This window comes from Tetrao urogallus (assembly GCF_951394365.1).
Source record: "Tetrao urogallus genome assembly, chromosome: 2".
In the NCBI taxonomy this organism is placed as follows: domain Eukaryota; kingdom Metazoa; phylum Chordata; class Aves; order Galliformes; family Phasianidae; genus Tetrao; species Tetrao urogallus.
In genome coordinates this window covers 30,577,652-30,597,791 of record NC_136814.1, presented here as the reverse complement: position 1 = coordinate 30,597,791, position 20,140 = coordinate 30,577,652, and the positions used below count along the sequence as shown (strand labels likewise).

The 20,140-nt window shown below is 38.2% G+C and overlaps 1 protein-coding gene across 1 annotated transcript in view; it reads left to right on the top strand.

Moving 5' to 3' along the window:
• LTBP1 (latent transforming growth factor beta binding protein 1) overlaps nt 1–20,140 on the top strand; it is a gene marked incomplete at both ends in the record, with an annotated part of 180,805 nt that overhangs the window by 146,613 nt on the left and 14,052 nt on the right. Inside the window, 6 exons of the mRNA XM_079550558.1 lie at nt 5,494–5,619; nt 7,601–7,744; nt 12,191–12,373; nt 13,663–13,749; nt 16,691–16,819; nt 18,132–18,272. Coding sequence (XP_079406684.1) covers nt 5,494–5,619; nt 7,601–7,744; nt 12,191–12,373; nt 13,663–13,749; nt 16,691–16,819; nt 18,132–18,272 — 810 coding nt within the window. The remainder of the gene's footprint in view (nt 1–5,493; nt 5,620–7,600; nt 7,745–12,190; nt 12,374–13,662; nt 13,750–16,690; nt 16,820–18,131; nt 18,273–20,140) is intronic.

Genomic DNA, 20,140 nt, shown 5'->3' with positions numbered 1-20,140 from the left:
TCTGTAACATTTACTCACTCTACTTTTAGCAGAGGAAAGACAGAATTATTATTCGAGCTGAACTTACTAAAGTAATTCAATAAGGAAATTAAATTGGTAAGGGAATATTGCTATGCTGATGTAAGAGAATGTGTTCTACATATTTAGATACAGCATGGCATCAAACACACTATTTGTGCTTTACTTATTGCTGATAACAAAAAACTCCTGTAGATATTTTGTTGCTTTTTCATCTCTAAATATTTATTTATTTGTCATAACATTATAGAAAAGCCTGGCAATTAGACTAGAGAGGAAGACTCTGAATAGGCCCAGTGTCAGATGGAGAAGCTAGTATTGTATGATTTCAAGCAATGGGGCAATTTCCAACTTTTCTGGTAACCAGTTGCTAAAAATCATGTTCTTAGACTCTTCTGACAGCACATATACATTTTACCCAATCTTTATGTAGGATATGGTTAAATACCTTCGGTTTCTCAGCAAGGAAAGTAGCAGCAGGTGTTTTGCCTCACTGTTTAACATAGTTTTAAAAAAAGAAAGAAGAATGTAGCTTGCTTTTAGTAGAAACCAAATATTTTTTCCAAATCAGTTAGAAGAACATATACCAGCCTTGTGGAATCAAACTCTCAGAAATTAAAAGAGACAACACTGAACAGAAACACAAGAAACACAACTTAAGAAGTCTGATTTTAGGGGGCAGACCAGAAACTGAATCCTCTCTGTCTTGATCTCTGACAGTTAATAAGTAGTTCTTAGTGAAGAGTTACTATCACATATGAGACAGCAGTACATAGGTAATCTCCATTAAAATTTAAAAGCCAGAGTTTTACTAAATAGAAAGGGATGAAATCAGCAGATAGATCCGTTTCCAGGAGCATGAGTAGTTTTGGAACATTTTTAGTGAAGAATAAAAAAAATACAAAACCAGGTCACTGTGCTTCACAAGTAATTGGTGTGTATGGAATACAGATCAGACTTCAGCACTTGGAAAAGTATTTTAATAACTTGGTGAAACAGAGGTACTTCTAGTCTTCTGAAGCAGCAGCACTCATTTTTTACTGTAACTAGTTTCTCCATTCTGTCATTTCAATAATAACATTTCTAGAGTCGAAGAAAATCATTTAAGGGAAGCACTGATTACTTTAGTGCTTAATTAACATTCACTGCTTAGTTAATATTTGGTTTTGATGTCAGTTTCAAGAGTCAGCTTGCAAAAAGAAACAATAAGGTTAGAAACAGAAAGAATGTGTGACATTCCAGGTACTGAGAAAGGATGTGGCTTCAATCTGCAGAAGCTACTGTTCTTTACACGAGGTGCCTCTGAATTTATCTCCAGTGAAGTGAGTGAGGATAACTGTTTATGCCATCAGAGAAAGAAGTTGAGGAAATTTTGCTGGATTCGGATGCTTTTCCGTACCTGGAGAACAGATTTTCCGTATCTCCAAGCTGTTTTTGTATGAATTTAATAATTCTTTGAAGAGTCAGAAACAATAACAACATAAAACAGTGAGAAGCCTATGTGGTTCAGTTCTGGTATGGAGTTTTTATGGCTATGGCCAAAGCAAACTGAACAGCTGTGCAGACTGTGTCTGCTTCCATGGTGTAGACAAACTTTTGTTGTGGTGGTGACATTTCACTGCTTCATGGCCCCAGGCTCAGCAATTTCACTGTGCCGTGCTCTCAGAACAGGAGGCTCTTAGAGCACTCCATAGCTCCCTGTGGAGCTCTCTGGGGTTCCTATAGATACCTTACTCAGCTGGTTGCTAGTCAACTGTGTTGGCAAAAACTCAACGTAGAGGTTATCTGATGCTAAAGTCAATGCCCTGCACCAAGCGCTTCTTCTGTTTTCATGTCAAATCTCATCTTTCTCAGTGGCTCCCTCACTTTTCCCTCTCTCTGCTCCAAGCCCATAGCCCCAGTGTCAGCATCAGCAGGCATTCCAAAATAACTTACATATTCCTTTAGAGCTTTGCGATGTCTGTTTGCCCTCAGTTGCCATCTTGCAAATTTTATGCAGTAAGCAACTTAATTTTCAACAAGTCTCTGATTAAATACTGAGGTAAGAAAGCTTTTGCCAAAGTTGGATTCAGGCATTCATCTCCAGAGTGCCCCTGTGAGCTTTGTTTCACAATGAATAAAGAATAATCACAAACTTCACCAACTTTCTTAATGTTTCCTGATTAGAGAAGTGTTAGGGCAACAACTGCTTTTTAACAGGACACTAAAGAAATAGGAACACAAAGGGAAAAACAAGAGTCTATCTTACCATATCACAGTATTTCAATCATTGCCTCCAGATGACCAATCTTTCTTTATTCAGATATTCACTGTCCTGATTTTAACTTGGGAGTGTTAAGGACAGCCCTGGAAGTCTCAGAACCACAGCTGTTCTTCTAAGCAGCATACAAAACTGACCTGACAGAAATTTTGCAATGTAAATTGATACCAGTGAGATTTAAATATTTGTGCCTGAGGTTAAATATGCCTTCACCTTGTTCACATTGGCAGAAAACAGCAATGGCTTGTTGAGTTGAGTAGGATCAGGCTTGAGTGCATGAGCATTGCCTTTCTTTACACCTCTATGATTTTAGATCAAAGGAGTTTTGGTTATAGCAGGCAGCACTGAGTCATGCATTCTAAAACAATTATAATTAGAGAGCTATTTTAGTCACTGCATAGACATAGGATGTATTTATTTCATATTTAATTTTTTCCCTTGCTCTGTCTCTATATAGCAAGAGAATTGCCAATTACAAGGCTCATGCTTTACAGCGTCATTAAAGGAACAAATGCCCTTTCCGGCTGAAAAACAAGCATCCTTTGAGTGAGCTGTCTAGACAAGGAAAAATATTTGGTGCTTGGACCTTCTCTGTAATTTCCCATGCACTGAAAGATCCAGTCATGTTCAGACTGTGTACTTTTTTAAAAACAAAGCCATCTCCTGCGGATATAGTATGTACTATTTATACTATATTACGACACCTGCTACAATCCCAAATTTTGTTTCTGCAGATTTTCAGTGACCTTAGTCAATGACCTTAGTTTATTGAAGAGCACAATCCATTCTCCTATCTGTTTTCTTTAATATTTAGGTATTCAGTAAAAGAAACACTATAATTCATGTAATTCCAAAATCCCCAGTTGTAGTCTCTCCTGTCTGGGCTTTCAGCAGTGTGAACATCCTGTGGCTCAGGAACGTCTGTTATTAAACTATAGCTGGCCACTAAAAATACAAGCACTGCATTATTGTCTGTTTTCTTAAATTCCTGGCTGTCAATCCACCACTGCTTACTCAATTTGAATTCCCCTAGCAGGGTTTTCTGTATAAAAGATATAGTGTTAAGACTTTTTTTTTTACCAGATATATGAAACTCCAGACGGTCATGAGACTAAAAATTAACCTGAAATATGTCATGCAGGTCTAGTGCTCAGTAGCAAAAGTGAAGGTTCACAAAAACACAACTGTAACTGCTGGTGTACAAGTTTTATCTCCATTCTCCCAGTAACTCTATATGCATCGTTTCACTATTCCATCATTGGAATACTTGACCTTTCACCTTTGACGGTGTCTTTAATGGAGATATATGTTATATGCTCTTACTGCTGAATTAATTCTAATGAGGAGGGTTAGTGGCAGACTTCAAGAAGTCCAGTATCCAAAAAGCACTCTAATTTTTACATTCAGTTCTTTCAGAATAAACATAGTAGCAATTGTATTCTTTGCCAAATACAAATTGCACTTTATAGAATTAATTATTTTGTCTGTTTAATAAATCAAGACGTGAAGCTCGTAAAAACTTCTACTGACAAAACCAACAAAACAAATAAAATATTCCACAAGTTCTATCTGCAAGTGTTTTTAAAATACAATTGATCATATTCATAAATGTCTGAAAGATTTCAGAGTATTTAGTACATCCAGTTTTTGCATGAAATTTGCATTTTAGCTGAATGTTGTTAACCAGTGGATCAATTCAGTGAGAGGTGAGTTTTCCTTCACTTACACAACCTTAAAATTATATTAGAGGCCTTTATGTAAAGTACACAGTTCCACAATTTATTCAGTAAAAAAGAACAACCAGAGGTATTTTTTTAACTTATTAATTTAAGAATCCAGGCTATATGTTGTGGATCTCTCTTCTGGTCTTGAAAATTGATATGCAGTTCTAAACCTGTCAAAAAGTGCTGCTCACCTGTTCAAACACATCCTCTGTGTCAATGCAGGGTTCAGTCCTACCAGCCCTTGAGTTCAGTGAGTGCCTAAGGCTCAAGGTACGGTAGTGGTAGGCTCCATCACATGGTCTGCTCTAATAAGCAGGATTAATGATCTAGCTAATAACTAGGTAAATCAAAAGTGTGTCACTTTTTTTTTTTTTACCATTTAAAATGTGATTATCTTAGAGGCACAGCAGAGAACATAATTTTGGGTGAACAGCAACCCTACTTACTAGTCACAATGAATTCTAGGAAAGAAATTTAGCAACAACTTCTCCACTTCAAACTGCAGAGGAATTCAGAAAGCAGAAGGTACTGATCCTAGTATCTTGGCAGGTTCTCAGTTTTTTAAGCTAATGTTCTTCCTCCTGAAAAACACACAATGACATCTTAAATGACCACAGATGGTCATAGCCTTGGTTTTAGGTCTTGATTCGAGTGAAGATAAAAACAATATATTCCTAGCACTTGTAATGCACTTACAAAAATAAACCACATTCTGTCACAAGGAGCTCTGCTTCATTACAGGTTGGTGGGCAGCTGAGTCAAGAACAGACTTACTCATGCAGTGACTTGTAAGACCAGTAAACCACAAATGGGAACTACAAATGAAAGGGCTGGTATAGAAAGCATGCCGGCATTGTAATTACTTTGCCTACCTACGTAAGATTATTCATATGTGTAAACATTGAGGATTAAAACCAGAAGGTGAATGCTGTGGATATTTGCCACTTACATATGCACCACAAAATTTTCTTCTGTGCCAAGTGCCAGAATGAGATATGTTCAGCACTTCTCAGTCCCACATAAACTCTTTGGCCTGCGTTCAGCACTTCTGCAAAAGGAATGTAACCATACTCTTGAGCACTTCTTGCACGAGGGGTTCAGTTTCACATATGCTGTTGACTGTGTAACACTACGCTGGCAGAACCTGTAGGAAATGCAGAGATGGTTGCGTTTAAACTGTGTCTTATTCTGTGCTATGTACCCTCATGCCAAGGTTGGGCAGGTTGGTGAAACACGTGTGAGGCGGTTGAAAGAAAATCATTGTCTGACATGAGGTATTTCCAGTGAAATTAACAGTGAAACAATTCCCAAAATCTTATGTTTTCCTACTTCACTTGAGGATTTCGGGTCTGTCCTTCGTGTATTCCTTTCTGCTGTGCAGAGGCATTACAGCTATCTGTTTGCAAAAGCAGCCCTTTAGTTGTTTTCCTGCGCTCCTCTTGAATGTCTGTTTTGATTGTCACATGGCTGATGTTAAATACTTCTTTGCAGACGTTGATGAATGTGTGAATGGCACAGTGTGCGGCAGCCACGGGTTCTGTGAAAACATGGATGGCTCCTACCGCTGCCTCTGTTACCAGGGCTATCAGGACTCACAGGATGGGCAAGGGTGTACAGGTGAGTTCCCACTTGCAAGTGGTCTCTCTTATAAGGTTCTAGCAAGTAAAAAGCAGCTGATAAGCAAAATGCATTTCCTGACAAGAACGTATTTCTTTTTTCATCATTTTTACTGAAGTTGTGTCATGTGCTAACAAAAGAAAGTTGAGCTGTGCTTTGCTCACTGAACACTGTGCCAGGTGGAAATATAACTGTTTAGCCATGTGGGGAGAACTTGTTACTAGAACTGTACAGAAACCAACAGTAAATAAGTTGAACCACTCATTTTCTCTCCTAGAAAAAGATAAAAACACAAGAAAACATGCTGTTTCTGAATGTCACAACCATGCACAGGTATAAATCCTGACAGAGTGAATTTAATGCTTTAATCTATTTAAATGCAACATCTGTTTAGTCTCTCAACTGAATAACCAGAACTCTGTAGTACCTCCTACAGGAAATAAAGTCTGGCATGTGGTACATGCAGACTGAATTAGATGGCACGCCTCCCTAGGCACACTGTATTTGAACATATTTTAACATTGACTTCAAGCCCCAGGAAAGACACCCATCACCATGAAAAGGTGTGAGATTTTCATACATGTGTAAATAGCACCCGTTTCTTTTTAAGTAATGGGTTTCTCTGTCTGTTGTTAATAGCAGTGGTTGGTCCTAACAAGTGTCTGAGGCAGCACAAGTTTCTAATAGAAAATTAGTACCAGGTCAAGGAAAGGTACTCATTAAACAATTTCTTCAAGCCAGAATTAGGACAAAACTCAGTCTTTCAGTTCTTACCTTCTTTAATATACACACAGTCCTGGAAATACGGCGGACAATTGTAAAATGTTTATACATTTCAATGAAGGTTATTTAGCAGAAGAATTTTAGGAAAAATGTAAGTTCCTGACCAGGCAACGTTCTTCAAAGTTAAAATGCATACTTATAAAAAGTAAACATATACAAAGCAGTGTTCGATCACAAGAGTAGATTTTCATTCTTTCTGCAAAAAGGATAAAAGACTGCCTCACAAATTACACTTTAGTCTGTACTCAATTATAGATATTTCTGAACCATAATGAAGAAACTATAACTTTCAGATTCTGCCACTAGTAGAAACACTAAGTAGTTTTCCTTGGTAAACTTTCACAGCCTAAAAGGGAATAAAGTCATACTGAGAGTATTTGGTGACCTTTCTTTAAACAGCAGACAACACTCCCATCAACAGTAAGCATTTTAGGGTAGACTAATTAGTAGGTATGTGGAGTCCATGTTAAAAATATGTGGATTTTTCTGTTTGTTTAATAGTTGGCCAGTCACAGTTATTACTTTGGAGCATCTGAAAGTGGGAGAGGAAATTTGTGTAGGAAAATAACCCTTGTGGGCTGCAGAGCAGCCTGTGGGGACTCACACAGATACAGAATATATGCAGTGGAAGTGCAGGCAGAGATTTCATTGTTCAGTGGATGTTCACTGGAAAAATGGGATTTTGAGATGAAAAGTGAACTGTCTTTTCATAGCGCAGTCTGTATCACAGCACTTATTTCCCTCCCTGCATTTACTGGAAGTTTGATAATAAAGAGAACAATTTTGATTGTAGTAGCTCTTTTAAGGAAACAAATGAAATGAGACTCAATCTTAAAGCTCAAGGAAACAGTGCTGAGAAAATATTAAATATATTAAATATAAATATTTAAATAAAAAAATAGAAAGTATTTAGAAATGAAAAAGCAACCCCCCCAAAAAGCAACAAAAGAAAACTGGTGTTCCAGTCTACAAGCAGCACCAATATTTTTATAAACTACACAGTGGCTTTCATGTACCTTTATTTCAAAGGGCCTAACTACTTGTTTATGAGCCCACTTAGGTATTAGTGAGGCTTTAATCCTTCCCCAGAGATCATATCTGAAATCTGGCAGACAACATTGGCACAGATACAGCAGATAAAAGAATAAACTGTCAGTAATGGCTTTGAATTGATTTATGTTTCTGCCTTTTCTCCCAGATGTGAATGAATGTGAAATGCTGAGCGGGGTATGTGGCGAAGCCCTCTGTGAAAACGTCGATGGTTCTTTCCTGTGCCTGTGTTCTGATGAAAACCAGGAGTACGATCCCATGACCGGACAGTGTCGATTCCGTACCTCACCAGGTAAAATACCAGCAGATTTTTGAATGCTTGGCATGATTTTCAGTGAATATGTAACCCGTGCAAAGGAAAAGTCGGTAGAAATTCTTGTGTTAATAACAGAAAACTAAAACTTTGTTGTCCTTAATATGTGTGCATGAGAGAAGCTGTGTCTAGGACTAAATAATATTTGCAATGCATAGTTAGCAGTGAAAATATACCAGAAGTACCTGTTAAGTTTTTTATACCAACAGCCTTGGTAATAACAGTGAACACCTGGAGCAGTTAAGATCAAACAATCTCATATTTGCTGTGCTGTGACAATGAAACGTGATACGACATCAACTGTACAGCATGAGTGATTTTTTTATTCTTTTTATTTTTTATTCTTTACAATGACCTCTTGGTATTCTTAGGCAATGTTCAAGGGAGAATATGATTAAAAATAAACTTTGTATATAGTGGTCTTCTCATAGCATTAAATAGTACCAATGTGAGGCCTCAGAAAAGGTGATTAGGAAAGCCTAAACACTGAATTGTCAGTGCCTGTGCACCCTTTGCACATTTTACTCCATCTTTTGTCCTGTTTTTCCTCAGTGTCCATCTTCAAAGATTTGTGAGGTCTCATTCAGGTGTTCTGGATGTTGCAAACACTACTGCAAATACACTCTTTAAGAACAAACTTTGAACTCACGGATTTGCCTCCAGTTTTCTAGACTGATCTAGAAGCAACTCAGTATAGGGAGCAACAGAGAACAATTAACAAAGGAATTAACTTGCACATTTTTCCCCCTCTGGAATGTAAATCTTGGTATTTTTCTGTTTTCTTCTTACACTGTAGTCAGTTGTAGCTTCTGAACGCTTTAAAAAACCTGACTCTGCTGGATGCAGACTTCAGAACTTAAAAAGCTGTGGCTATTTTGTGGTATCACTGACTTGTAAACAAGGTTGAAACATCTGTGACCCAAGTGCAACAAGTATTTAGATTGTTGAATACAGCACTCAGCAGCACTCAAGATGTTGCCTGTGAAATACCATAAACAGCTGACTGACAAGCTGAAACTTCTACAAAATCCCATGAGAAAAATTCAGGCTTACAGGAATGAAAAAAGGAAGATAGCTGGAGCAGGAACCCCAACAGGTGACAGGATGAGGGGAAATGGCCTCAAGTTGCGCCAGGGTGTGTTTAGGTGGATGTCAAGGAAAACTTCTTTACAGAAAGGGGTGCTAAGCACTGGAATAGGCTCCCCAGGGAGGTGGTTGAGCTATATCACAATCTGAGTTTCCGTCATCTATGAGGACGTGGTCTCAGATACCATTTGTAAACATGCATCACTTTTACTACTTGCTGAATTACATACGTATATACCTGTGTCTGTAATGCACTGCACACACGCATTAGGTGGTGTAGATTGCCACATGCGGAGCCAGTTGAGAAATCCGTAAGATTACACCTTGACTGTAGGCACATACCAATACATTTTTACTTTATTTCTGAAAATGGAGCTCAGAAAGTGTGTTACTCATGCTCAGTCACTCGAGTCTTTGCTGAAGTTTTAGAAGTCATGATTTTGTAACGATTCCCACATTTTCACTTTAACAACTACATCACTGATTCTGTGCGCAATTAAGAGATAAGTATGAGGTAGAAAAGATCTCATCAGGTAAATTTATTTTAAGGCTTTGTCTCAAACTGTTACCTAGATAAATAAATGTGTATGCTACAGTCTAATTACATACTAATGTCCTAATTACCCACTGAATCCTGTAACGCTAATGCGCATTTTTGCATTGGTCACATACTGAAGCATATTGTTAGATCAAGCTTACATTAAGATCTATAAATCTATTTCTGACAAATACTTCATGCTGCATCTAGCAGCAGATAGATTCTGTCTTCCAGGCTGCTAATTTAACAGTTGTATCAACCTGATAAAATTACTTTACCTGAGTGCCTTAGATAGAGGAATATTTTACGTTTTCTAGCAACAGCAAAAAACACAAAACAAGCAACAGTATGAAATAGCAAGTCCATTTCCTATCATATTTGGTCCAAATACTTGCTGAAACCACTTTCAGAAACAACCTGTTTACTAAATGGTTAATAGTGTATGAAAGAAATTAGAAGCTTGTAGACGTAGGCTCATCTTGATTTAAAAAAATAATAATAAAACTTGTGTCTCATTTGCTTTCCAAACATTCATGAAGCCTGCTTGACTAACCCTCAGACACAGCTGTGTAAACAACAGACCTTTAAGCTGCTGAACAGATAATGGGAGGAAAAACCAACACATCATATGTAAAATGGGAATAAACAATCACACCATGAGATTGTCTCCCCTCCCTCTTGGGGCAGCTTCTGGTGTTCTTTCTCTGGTAAACAGCATGAAAAGTGCCATGCATTTTCTCCTGCTAAAAGCTTTTGGCTTTGATTCAGTTAGACAGATGGCAGACAGCCAAAGAAAATGTATAATTTGGTAGCTCAAGTACTGCTCTCTCACCTTGGAATAACAGATTTAGTTCCCTAGTTTCTGTGACACACGATAGTCTTAACTTGGTTCCTATTGGACAGCAGCTGATACCACAAAACCACCGTACTTTATGAAATTCAGCACATTATGGAAAATTGTAATTATCTGATGAGGGGAGACCACAGACTAAACTAACAAAGATGAAATAAGCACTCAGTTGGGTGTTTCCTTTAATGTACAACTTAGTTATATTGGCAAAGGAGCAAAGGAAAATGTGCCTTGTAGGTGGCAACATTGTACTACATTTGAGTAGAGGAGTCTGCCAGCTCCTCAATCTCCAAAAACAGACACGGGCGCTTTTCTGAGGAAAATAGAAATAAATCTAATTGTCTGTTTGGAATGAGAAGCCAAAAGAACTATTACACACGTTCATACTATTAGACTGCAGTAACAGGCAATCCTTACTGCTTTTTTGAAAATGAATCTGTTATTTGCATGCTCAATAAAGCTGCCTTGTCTCACCTGCTTGCATCCTGCCGGGAAGGCAGGATGGGTTTTAGGTACTGAGCTGGAGTTCGTTCAGCATCTGTTAGGCAATCACTGCCTTTGAGATCCCACCTCACAGCCATTTTTTCTTACGTGAGGGGACAAGGAAAAAGATGCATTCTGTAACTTGTGCGAAGAGGCTGAGCGTTGCCTCTGTGAGACGGCCAGAGGAAGGGGCAAACAGACACAGTGGTCAAGTGTACGTGGTTCTCCCAGCTACACAATGAGTTTGTACGCTGGCAGCCTTGAGTTTTAATTCCCACCTGGATACATTGCTTGACAGTTCTCTGCCACTTGGCATATTGTGCAACAGACTGAAAAGAAACAGATGAAATCTCAAACAGTGGAAAATCAATCAATATGCAATTATTTGTAGTGTTTTTTTATGAATTTCAGTATTTCTAAACTAAGTGCTAGGCATGAGGCATTTCACAAGAAGAAAATGGAGTGAACAAATCACCTCAGGGCTTATCTAAAACTAAAGAACAAAGTTTTTGTTTTGATTAATAAATGTGAGCTGCTCAGTTACCTTACAGATGGCACATAAAGAGTTTGTCATACTGATCAAGTGCGATTAACAATTTTATGTGATAGTTTCTATTATTGAGCTCTTGAAGAGAATTTTTATGCAAGTGCAAGGTTAGATGGACAGGATTCTGAAAATATAGAAGCTTAAACTGTGTATTTCTTTTCAAACTCACTCCTTCGCGTACTTAAGGAGTGCCTTGCTTTTAAAAGTTTTTGACTGTTAATATCTTTTATTGGATCTATGGGAAAGAGTGTTTTTCCTCAAGTCCTTATGTATATATAGTAGGAGAGGACCCACTCAACTGCAAAGGGCAAAAAATACTAATTCTTGGCTGGATGCCTGTAAAGGCTATTTTAAAGTAAAACGCAGAGTCAGTTAACTCGACATCTGTATTATATTCCTCTGCTTGCTGCAGATTTGCACGGTTACTTTTGCCAAAATCTTAAAGGGCTTTGTTTTCAAATATGGACTGTGCTTTTTTTCCCCAGTAAAATCAAAAGGAAATGTTCATTCTTTGGAGAATCAGTTCTTTCCAGTTTATGCCTTACCTTCTTTATCTGTAAAATGAGGTTGTGTAATGTTTGGTCATGTGTGTGAAGGGCATCAAGGTTCATACATGAAAAGCACAGCGTTGGGCATGATAGCTAGATAGTTAGCCATGACAGCAGGTAGATCTGCTTGAAAGTGAAGGAAGTGCAAGTATGAAAAATTTCAGAATGGGTCTGAAAAAGAACAGTTATGAACTCCCACCATTCTTCCCAAGAACAAAAAGGTGAAAACAGAATTTGTAGCTATTTTCTTCTCAACCAGGCAACACTATTCTTCACTGTGGTGACTTCAGAACCATGACTCACATGACTCTCCTGTAAAACAAATCTATTTATTTCACCTAACATCTTACACAGACGTTCTCTTCACTTTTAGAATTGCCAATAGAGCCTGATCAACATGAAGATGGAAAGAAGGAGTGCTACTACAATCTGAACGATGCTAACTTCTGTGACAATGTGCTTGCGTCCAATGTAACCAAACAAGAATGCTGCTGTACTTTGGGTGCTGGCTGGGGTGATAACTGTGAAATCTTCCCATGCCCTGTCTTTGGAACTGGTAAGATGAAGCTGTCCATCCACATGTAAATTTTTGAAGCACTGTATTTTTGTTAACTTTAGTATGCTTTGCTGTCAGAGGCTTTCACATTAGATTCCATATTACGTAGAATATCGCCATGATTTTTTCAGGAGAGATTTCTGTAGAGGAAAAGTCAATAGGAATAATTAGATCTAGTCTAAATCCATTTGCTTTGCCATAGTAAACATAAGAATAAAATGTTACCATGCAGCATTATCTCCAATAGATTTTAAACAAAAATGGATTATCACAGAAGGTATAGATGCAATGACATCATTTTAGTTAGATTTTTTTTCCACAAGCTGGAAAACAAAGGTAAGCATCACATGTTTTTGAGTCTGTAGTTATTTTTCTTAATCTTGTTTCTACATTACTATGAATTACTGATATATATTATGATAGTTTTACATTTTCCTACTTACTGATCAGTACAGCTAATCATGCCGTCTGCAGACTATTGTGTAACCTCTAAATATTAAATTAGAAAAACACAGCCATATGATACTTGTCACAAATACTGAAAACAATACTTGAAATATAAACAGTGATGGCTGAAATTCAGAACCATCTGGAAAAAATCGCGTTAAAAGAGAACATGCATAAACTTCTTTATATTAAATACTAAACATTAATTTCTATTCGTATGCATCATCTTGTTTAGTTCCTGTTTTAGCTGTAGTTTAAGATCAGTGAAACTGTAATGAAGCACATTAGGTAAACACTCTGCTTGGATAGGTTTACTTGATTCTGTACAGTCTCCAAGACACTTTAAACAGTTATCCTCTGTTACCCATACGATGTTCTCCTGTTGCAGTTAATTACTGTTTTCACTGAAGTCCATGCACAGAGGGTTGTATCTCAGTTGGGATGTGTCTACACTACAACTTGCAGTGTAGCTCAGAAAGGCCAAAACTCCCTTTAATTACAATAATTTTGCTACTGACATTGTTATAACACCAATGCACCATGTAACCCAATGAGGACTATATTCTTCAGACAAGAAGCTAGATAAATGAGTTTACATTCAGCTCTGTGATAGCTGGGTATCCTAGCTCTGTTTTTCAAAGCTTCCTCTGCTAGTAGTGCCGAGAGCAGCAAAAAGTTGAACTGTAGAATTAGCATCACCCATTTAGCTGAAGGTTTGCATGATGGCATAGATGTGTAGGTTGCCTCAGATTTCTCAAACTGCCCTGAAACATGTATATAGCAAGTATATGCAAGTAGGTTTTTCTGGACAGCATAATTTTTGTTTTTTCCCTCTCTCGTAGCTGAATTCACTGATTTGTGTCCTGAAGGGAAAGGCTTCATTCCCTCTGAAGAATCATCTTATGGGCTTCTTGCTGAGAATTACAAAGGTCAGTGCTGACTTGTATCAATTCCTTCAGAATTTCTGGTAGTTGATTAACTAGAAATGTGAGCTAGCAATGTAAACATATTGATTCAAATTTTAGTAGGTGACAAAAACCGCTTCTGATACAGAACAGTGCTGAAGATCATCATTTGACAGACAGAATATCAATTATACGGTCTCTGTGATATTCCAGTTTATTTTGTATTAAGTGCTATATACTGTAAGACTAGATGCCAAGACTGTAAACCTCAAATAGTCATTTATATACAAAATGCAAAGCAGCCTGAACTGTGTAGATAAATGCATGGGCAGCTGGGAGGAGGTGTTCTGTTAAAATTAGACTTAGAAGAAAGAGTGAATATAAAAATTGACGGAAGCTCAGCAATGAGATTCTCATTACAGAACTTCATGAAATTATTCCTGAACAAAAGACTGTAGAGAATGTGAGTGACAGAAATCTGAGCCTGTGGGTGTGGACATCACTAAGAGAAGAGCGAGATCAGGGAAATTCCTGTTTGAAAAGTGGTCACTCACATTTGTGAAATCAATTTTCCTCAGCATATGGTGTCATGCACTGTATTAGTTACCTAAAATGAAATCAATGTATTGTGTTTGAGTTATGCAGTAACTGCAGTATCTTTAAAAAGTATACAAATTATATATTTTTTTTCCTATTAGAATCACTGTTTTACAAATCAAGAATTTATGTGGAGATTACCATGTGTTCACATCACATAAAAATGCAGTAAAATTGGATATTTTTTAAAGAGCTACTATTAATAGAGGCATACTGTCACATGGTTGACAAACATTGGCCAAAGTTGCTTCCAGCTAAATCCCAGCTCTGTCAGTCTTAAATCTGAGAGATGACAAAACTGATGGTGAAATATTTTCTTCGTATGATTGTTATCTGTACGTTTTTTAACTATCCTTCCTCAATGACCAGGATACTGATAGGTCATTTTTCCTATCCGGTTAGTGAATAGTTCCATTCTCTGCCCTCCTTCTATCTTTCAGTGTTGTCCTCATGAAGTATTTATTTGTACCTTTCCTTGCTTTTCACAAATTGAGGAACATGCTGTCCTTTACTTCACAGGGACATGGAAAAGATACTGAAAGTTGTGAGGCACTAATACCCAGATTCATTCAAACTAATTTGGGCATTTAAACTGGGTTCTTGTGTAAGATCTTCACTCTTTAGAGGTGTCTCTTTGTTGACCAACTTAGAGTGAGTAAAGAAAAAGATGTCATGGGATCACTCCAGACCTATGATTGATGGCATGAGATGGCTAGGCTGACAGTTTCCATCTAGACAAGTCAGGATACTATTACAGAGCTTCTCTTGAAGCACCTAACATTCTGTGAGGGTATGTTTATTAGAGGATTGTTTAAGCATGTTATTTATCTGTGTAGAGACTTCTGTAGATTTGGGACACACTGTGTGCACACGATGTCCAGATGTGTCAAACCAAATCTTCATTGGTTTTGTTGTGCTACCTCAGGGTTGGTAACCTCTCTAGCTGCCATGAGTACTGGAGGGCGGAAATATTTCAATCTGGAAATATCCTCAGCAATTCCTTGCCATAATGAGACTCTTTCTGTTTTTATAAGTTTATTTCCTAATAACCTTAGGAACGGCACAGAGGACAGACAGTAAACGGACAAGTCCTTTTAATAATGTGATCTTGCTCTGTTACACTAACTTGTGTTTCTGTTGCTCTTGTCAGCAAACTTTTCCATATAGCAAAAGCTCCTGTTTCATTTGAAATTATCTGTCAGAAGTGAATATGCTCAGCCAGGTTCTCCCACTTTTCCCCAGACAGACACATACCTCTGTTCCACAGCAAAAAGAAATACATGTACAGACATCCAGCTAAATAATATTTCTTATTAATCTTTGCGTTGCTGCTAAACAGTCCAACTTAAAATATTTAATGTTTGAAGCCACTTAGGGGCTGGAAGAGTAACTGTAAAAATAGCTTTATTGTTCTTTCAGTTCCTCTCAAAAAGTATTTGAATAATTTGCCTTTAAAACTGATGTACAACTGGAAATGACAGTTTGAGGCTGAAGTATATATTGCCCTAGTGGGGAGTAAGTCTATAGAAGACAGTGGATTGAGACAACTGGTATTGAGAGAAAATCACCTACTTTACACTGTGCTTGTTATTGCTGTTTTTATACCAACCTAGCTTCAACAGAGTGCTTTAGCAGTGTAGCAGATAGGTTGAGCAAATGAAAGAGGGTTGGAAAAAAATAATTCATCTGAAAGCGTGATGGATTCTCTTTGTCACTTGGTGGCTCTAAGAGCTGCAGCACTGCATTTTGCAACAGACACGATTATTTCTATGGGGAAGGAAGTCTCCAGTGAACTTTTTGATACGTTTGCATAATGAAATCACTAACAGTGCCGATAGGAGGATTCTCTGCTACACACAGCAGTTGCCAAACTGCGGGGAAAGAAAGAGAGCAGCGACGAAAGTCAATAAGCATAACTGCTTAGTTAGTTCTGTAGTAATATGATGTGATTTGATTGGATTTCATGGTGAGAATCCCTTGCGTAAAGCAAATTATATTGAAAAGCATAGGCCTGGCCATATTGAATCAGTTTTGCTTGCCCGAAGGCTAGATAGAGGAGCTGCAGGCTCTCCCAGTATCACAGGCTTTACTCTGTGCAGTTCATCTACCATGTGTATGTGCCGTAAGAGTTGCTCTGACAAGAGAAAGTTATAGTGCACAAGTTTTCTCTTTTCTGTTTTGGCTACCTCTTTTCTATTTTGCCTCTTTTATATCAGATTTATTTTTTCTATGAATATCTGTGCTGCTAGGCCCCACTGTTTAAAGTGCACTTTACTTGAACAGACGTGTACAGGCTTTATTCCATTCTGCTCTTCTGTGTGGCCTTGTAATAATTATGATAATGCAGCCTTTAATGTTTTCTTTTCAGATGCTGACGAATGCCAGCTCTTTGGACAAGAAATCTGTAAAAATGGCTTCTGTTTGAATACACAGCCAGGTTATGAGTGCTACTGCAAACAAGGCACATACTATGACCCTGTTAAGCTCCAGTGCTTTGGTAAGTTTATTTAAAATGGTCTTGTCACTGTAATGGTATGCAGATGGGCAAAACAAGCAGACTCAAACAGCTGAATTCCCACCAGAACTGCAGTACTCCCAGTAAGGGGAGAGGTACACAGGGCCTCCAAACTCCTGTAATAGCAGCTTTTTCAGAGGCACTGGGTCATTTCTTTTCCCTTCTGCTTGGCTGGGCAGCAATTTTGGCTGACATGGTAATGGCATGTAGAGCAGAGATTGCTTTATTTGCTTCCTTTCTCAGCAAATTGCTCCCAAGAGTTTGCATCTCCAAAACAGCTCCTTGTGCTCCCTTGAGTGTAGTTTAGAGCTGCTACCAGCCCTTATCCAGGCAGCACAGTGATTGGAGGTAGCTCCCTCCCTGCAAACATACACTGCTGCTTTACTACACCAGCTAACATTTAGCTTTCTGCTCTTTGTACATGGGACAAACACCTGAAATCAGTATGGTGAAGCCCACCATAGTGTGCTTAGTTAAGTGTGCTGGTTTTAGTATAATGAATCAACAGAGGTATGGGTTCTTTGTTTGTTTGTTTTTAAGGACAGATTATTTTCCACAAGGAGTTAAAATGCAATGTGAAATTATAGTTCAGGTCTCTGAAGCTCAGTTTAGTCCACAGAATTTTGTACTCCTTTGGTTCTGGTATTCAGCTAAAAATTAGTGTCACCCTGGCTTTTATTCTGTAAGCAAATAACCTTGTAAAATGTGCAGAATAGCATAATGAAAGGAAGTAATTTTTGCAACCACAATAAGAGAGTCTTTCACCTTGGGTTTCTAAGATTGTTTCTTTACAAAGTTTGGTTGGTTTTATTTTTGTTTTTCTTTGCTAATTTAAGGTAATTTCTTTTAAGTATGGCCTGTTCTTCCCTTTGGGCTAAATTTCTGCTTTTCTTCTCCAATCCAAACTAAGAAACGTTGTGGCCAGATAACTTAATCCTTCCTTCTGATGAGGTCGTGAAGAGTCTCAGAGAGTATGCCCACCTCTAATGCCTGCCAGTACTATCCCACAGGGATAGGAACTTGTGAACCAGCTGCAACTGTGCTGGATGCAGGGTATGCCTGGCACTCCTACCTCAGCAAACCTCCTCATCCAGATGCTTCCTGGTATCTGAGGATTAGAGATCACCATCCTGCTCATCTGTCTGTTCTTCTTTATGGGCACAGGCAGGATTTCAGTACTTAACAGAAGACATGCAGGGAAATCTACTCCTAATGTAAGAAAATATAAACACTGATTAACACGATACAACTGCTTTGTGCTGGCTTTCCTTGATACATTTCCTTCCATTTTAAGACACGGATGAATGTCAGGACCCAAACAGCTGCATTGATGGCCAGTGCATTAACACAGAAGGATCTTACAACTGTTTCTGTACACACCCAATGGTTTTGGACGCAACAGAAAAGCGATGCATCAGACCAGCAGATTCAAGTGGTATGATCCATTATATATATTCCTGGAGTGAGTACACCTCTATAAGGTGGTGCTGACGTGGCTACAGACCACAGTAAGCTTAGTATGGGTCGTGCTTGGATGATCCTGCTCTTTTTTTTCCCAAGAGGATTTTGGAGGGCACTGCTTAGTTCATCACCTGTTTATCCAGAAAGCAACATGTTGTAGGACTTCACAGGGCTCTACCTTGCCATGTTAGACAGGAGACTGCTGAAAGTATCAATTAAAATTAGGCTTGGGCTGGGGAGTTTTCCACTGCTGATTCACCAGCTCTGCATTGGCCTCTTACAGCTTTGTACACAAAGAGGTGCATCTTGCTTGCAGGCTTTGTGAGACTGGGATTTGGCTGTGGGCTAACTCTGGAGTTAGTCCACTCTAATTCAGAATGAATGACTGTGAGCTTCTACCATTGGAATAAAACCAGGAATAACAAGATATAGAAGAAAACAGCTTAAATTATATCTATGCTTTCAATTGATTAATATTTGAGTTGCATCAGGCTCACTTTTCAAGCTGTGAGCTGCAGTGACGCTATTTAAATAATACTTTTCGCATTCTTTTGATTTCAGTGGACATTGATTGATTTCTGAAAAGGATGTCAGCTATTCTGAGATTCTTAGAAATGTTTCAGAAATCCAGAGCATTTATTCAGTCTGTACAGCTTAGCCTATGCCATGCTCAACTTTTAAAGAAACATCACAATGTTTTTTATTAGTATTGGCATTGCATAAGCATAATCCAGACCTCTGGTCCCTGTAACTCTCAATAAATTTTCCTAAGGTGCTTCTGTGAAAGGAAATGTGGATATACAGACCAAGTGCCTGATTTAGTCATGCAGAATTACAGAACTGGTATTTTTGAGGAGCAGTGTAGTCATCCTCTTGCCTGGAACTGTGAAAGGACAACAGCATTCCTATGGTTCAGTCTCGAGTTAAACAAACAAAAAGCAGGATTGTTCTTTGCTTTCATCTAGGGTTTGAAGAGAAAAGGGCCCAGAAGGGTGTTCCATCATTCAATACTGTGGAGAATACATCAATGACCTTTTCACCCAGCACAAAGCACTCAAGCCTTGTATCACTACTGGCACTGTCCTCCCTGCTGCAGAGGACAGCACACGCTGGTTCCTTTGTACCAGCAGGATTTAGAGCTGGTTGCTGATAACCAATGCTGCTCTTCACTGCATGTTCTGGCAAGTTCTTAGCGAGTATCTACCTAGATCTTTACACTTGCAGAACACACTGTAGATTTTTGTTGTATACTTACCTGTGCACTACTGCATCTTGTGGCTGTATCATGTAAAAATGTAGTTAATATTTGCATGATTTTCGTTTGTGACAACTCTTATATTTTGTTCTGTGTTGGAACAAAATCAAAACCTTTCAGATGTTTTTATAAAACAATTGTGCTGTGGTTTTTACTTTCCAAGTATATTAAGTTTTCTGTTCTCCTTTTGATAAAGTTTTCAGATTGCTAGGACTAGGAAATAATTGTTGCTGCTGAGAATTTTGTAAAAACTAGTATGCCTCTGAAATATTCCAGAAAAACATATTCCAAATATTCCAACAAAAATGCATGTTTTGTTAATGTTGGTAAGAATGTGACAGTAGCTCACAGCAGTATTCCATCTCTAACAATAGCTGTAAGTGGATTATTAGGGACCAGAAGAGAGCAGATAAACAGTATTTCCCCTCATCCCCCACCCCCAATATTCTCCCAGCCTCTAACTATTTTCAGCTGATGGGATTTCATTAGTCTGATGCAGTTTGTTTAGTTAATGGGATTCTTCCAAGAATTTATCCAGTCTTCTGTTGAGCCCATGTAAAATTGTTGTTCAGCTCTGTTCTAACAGT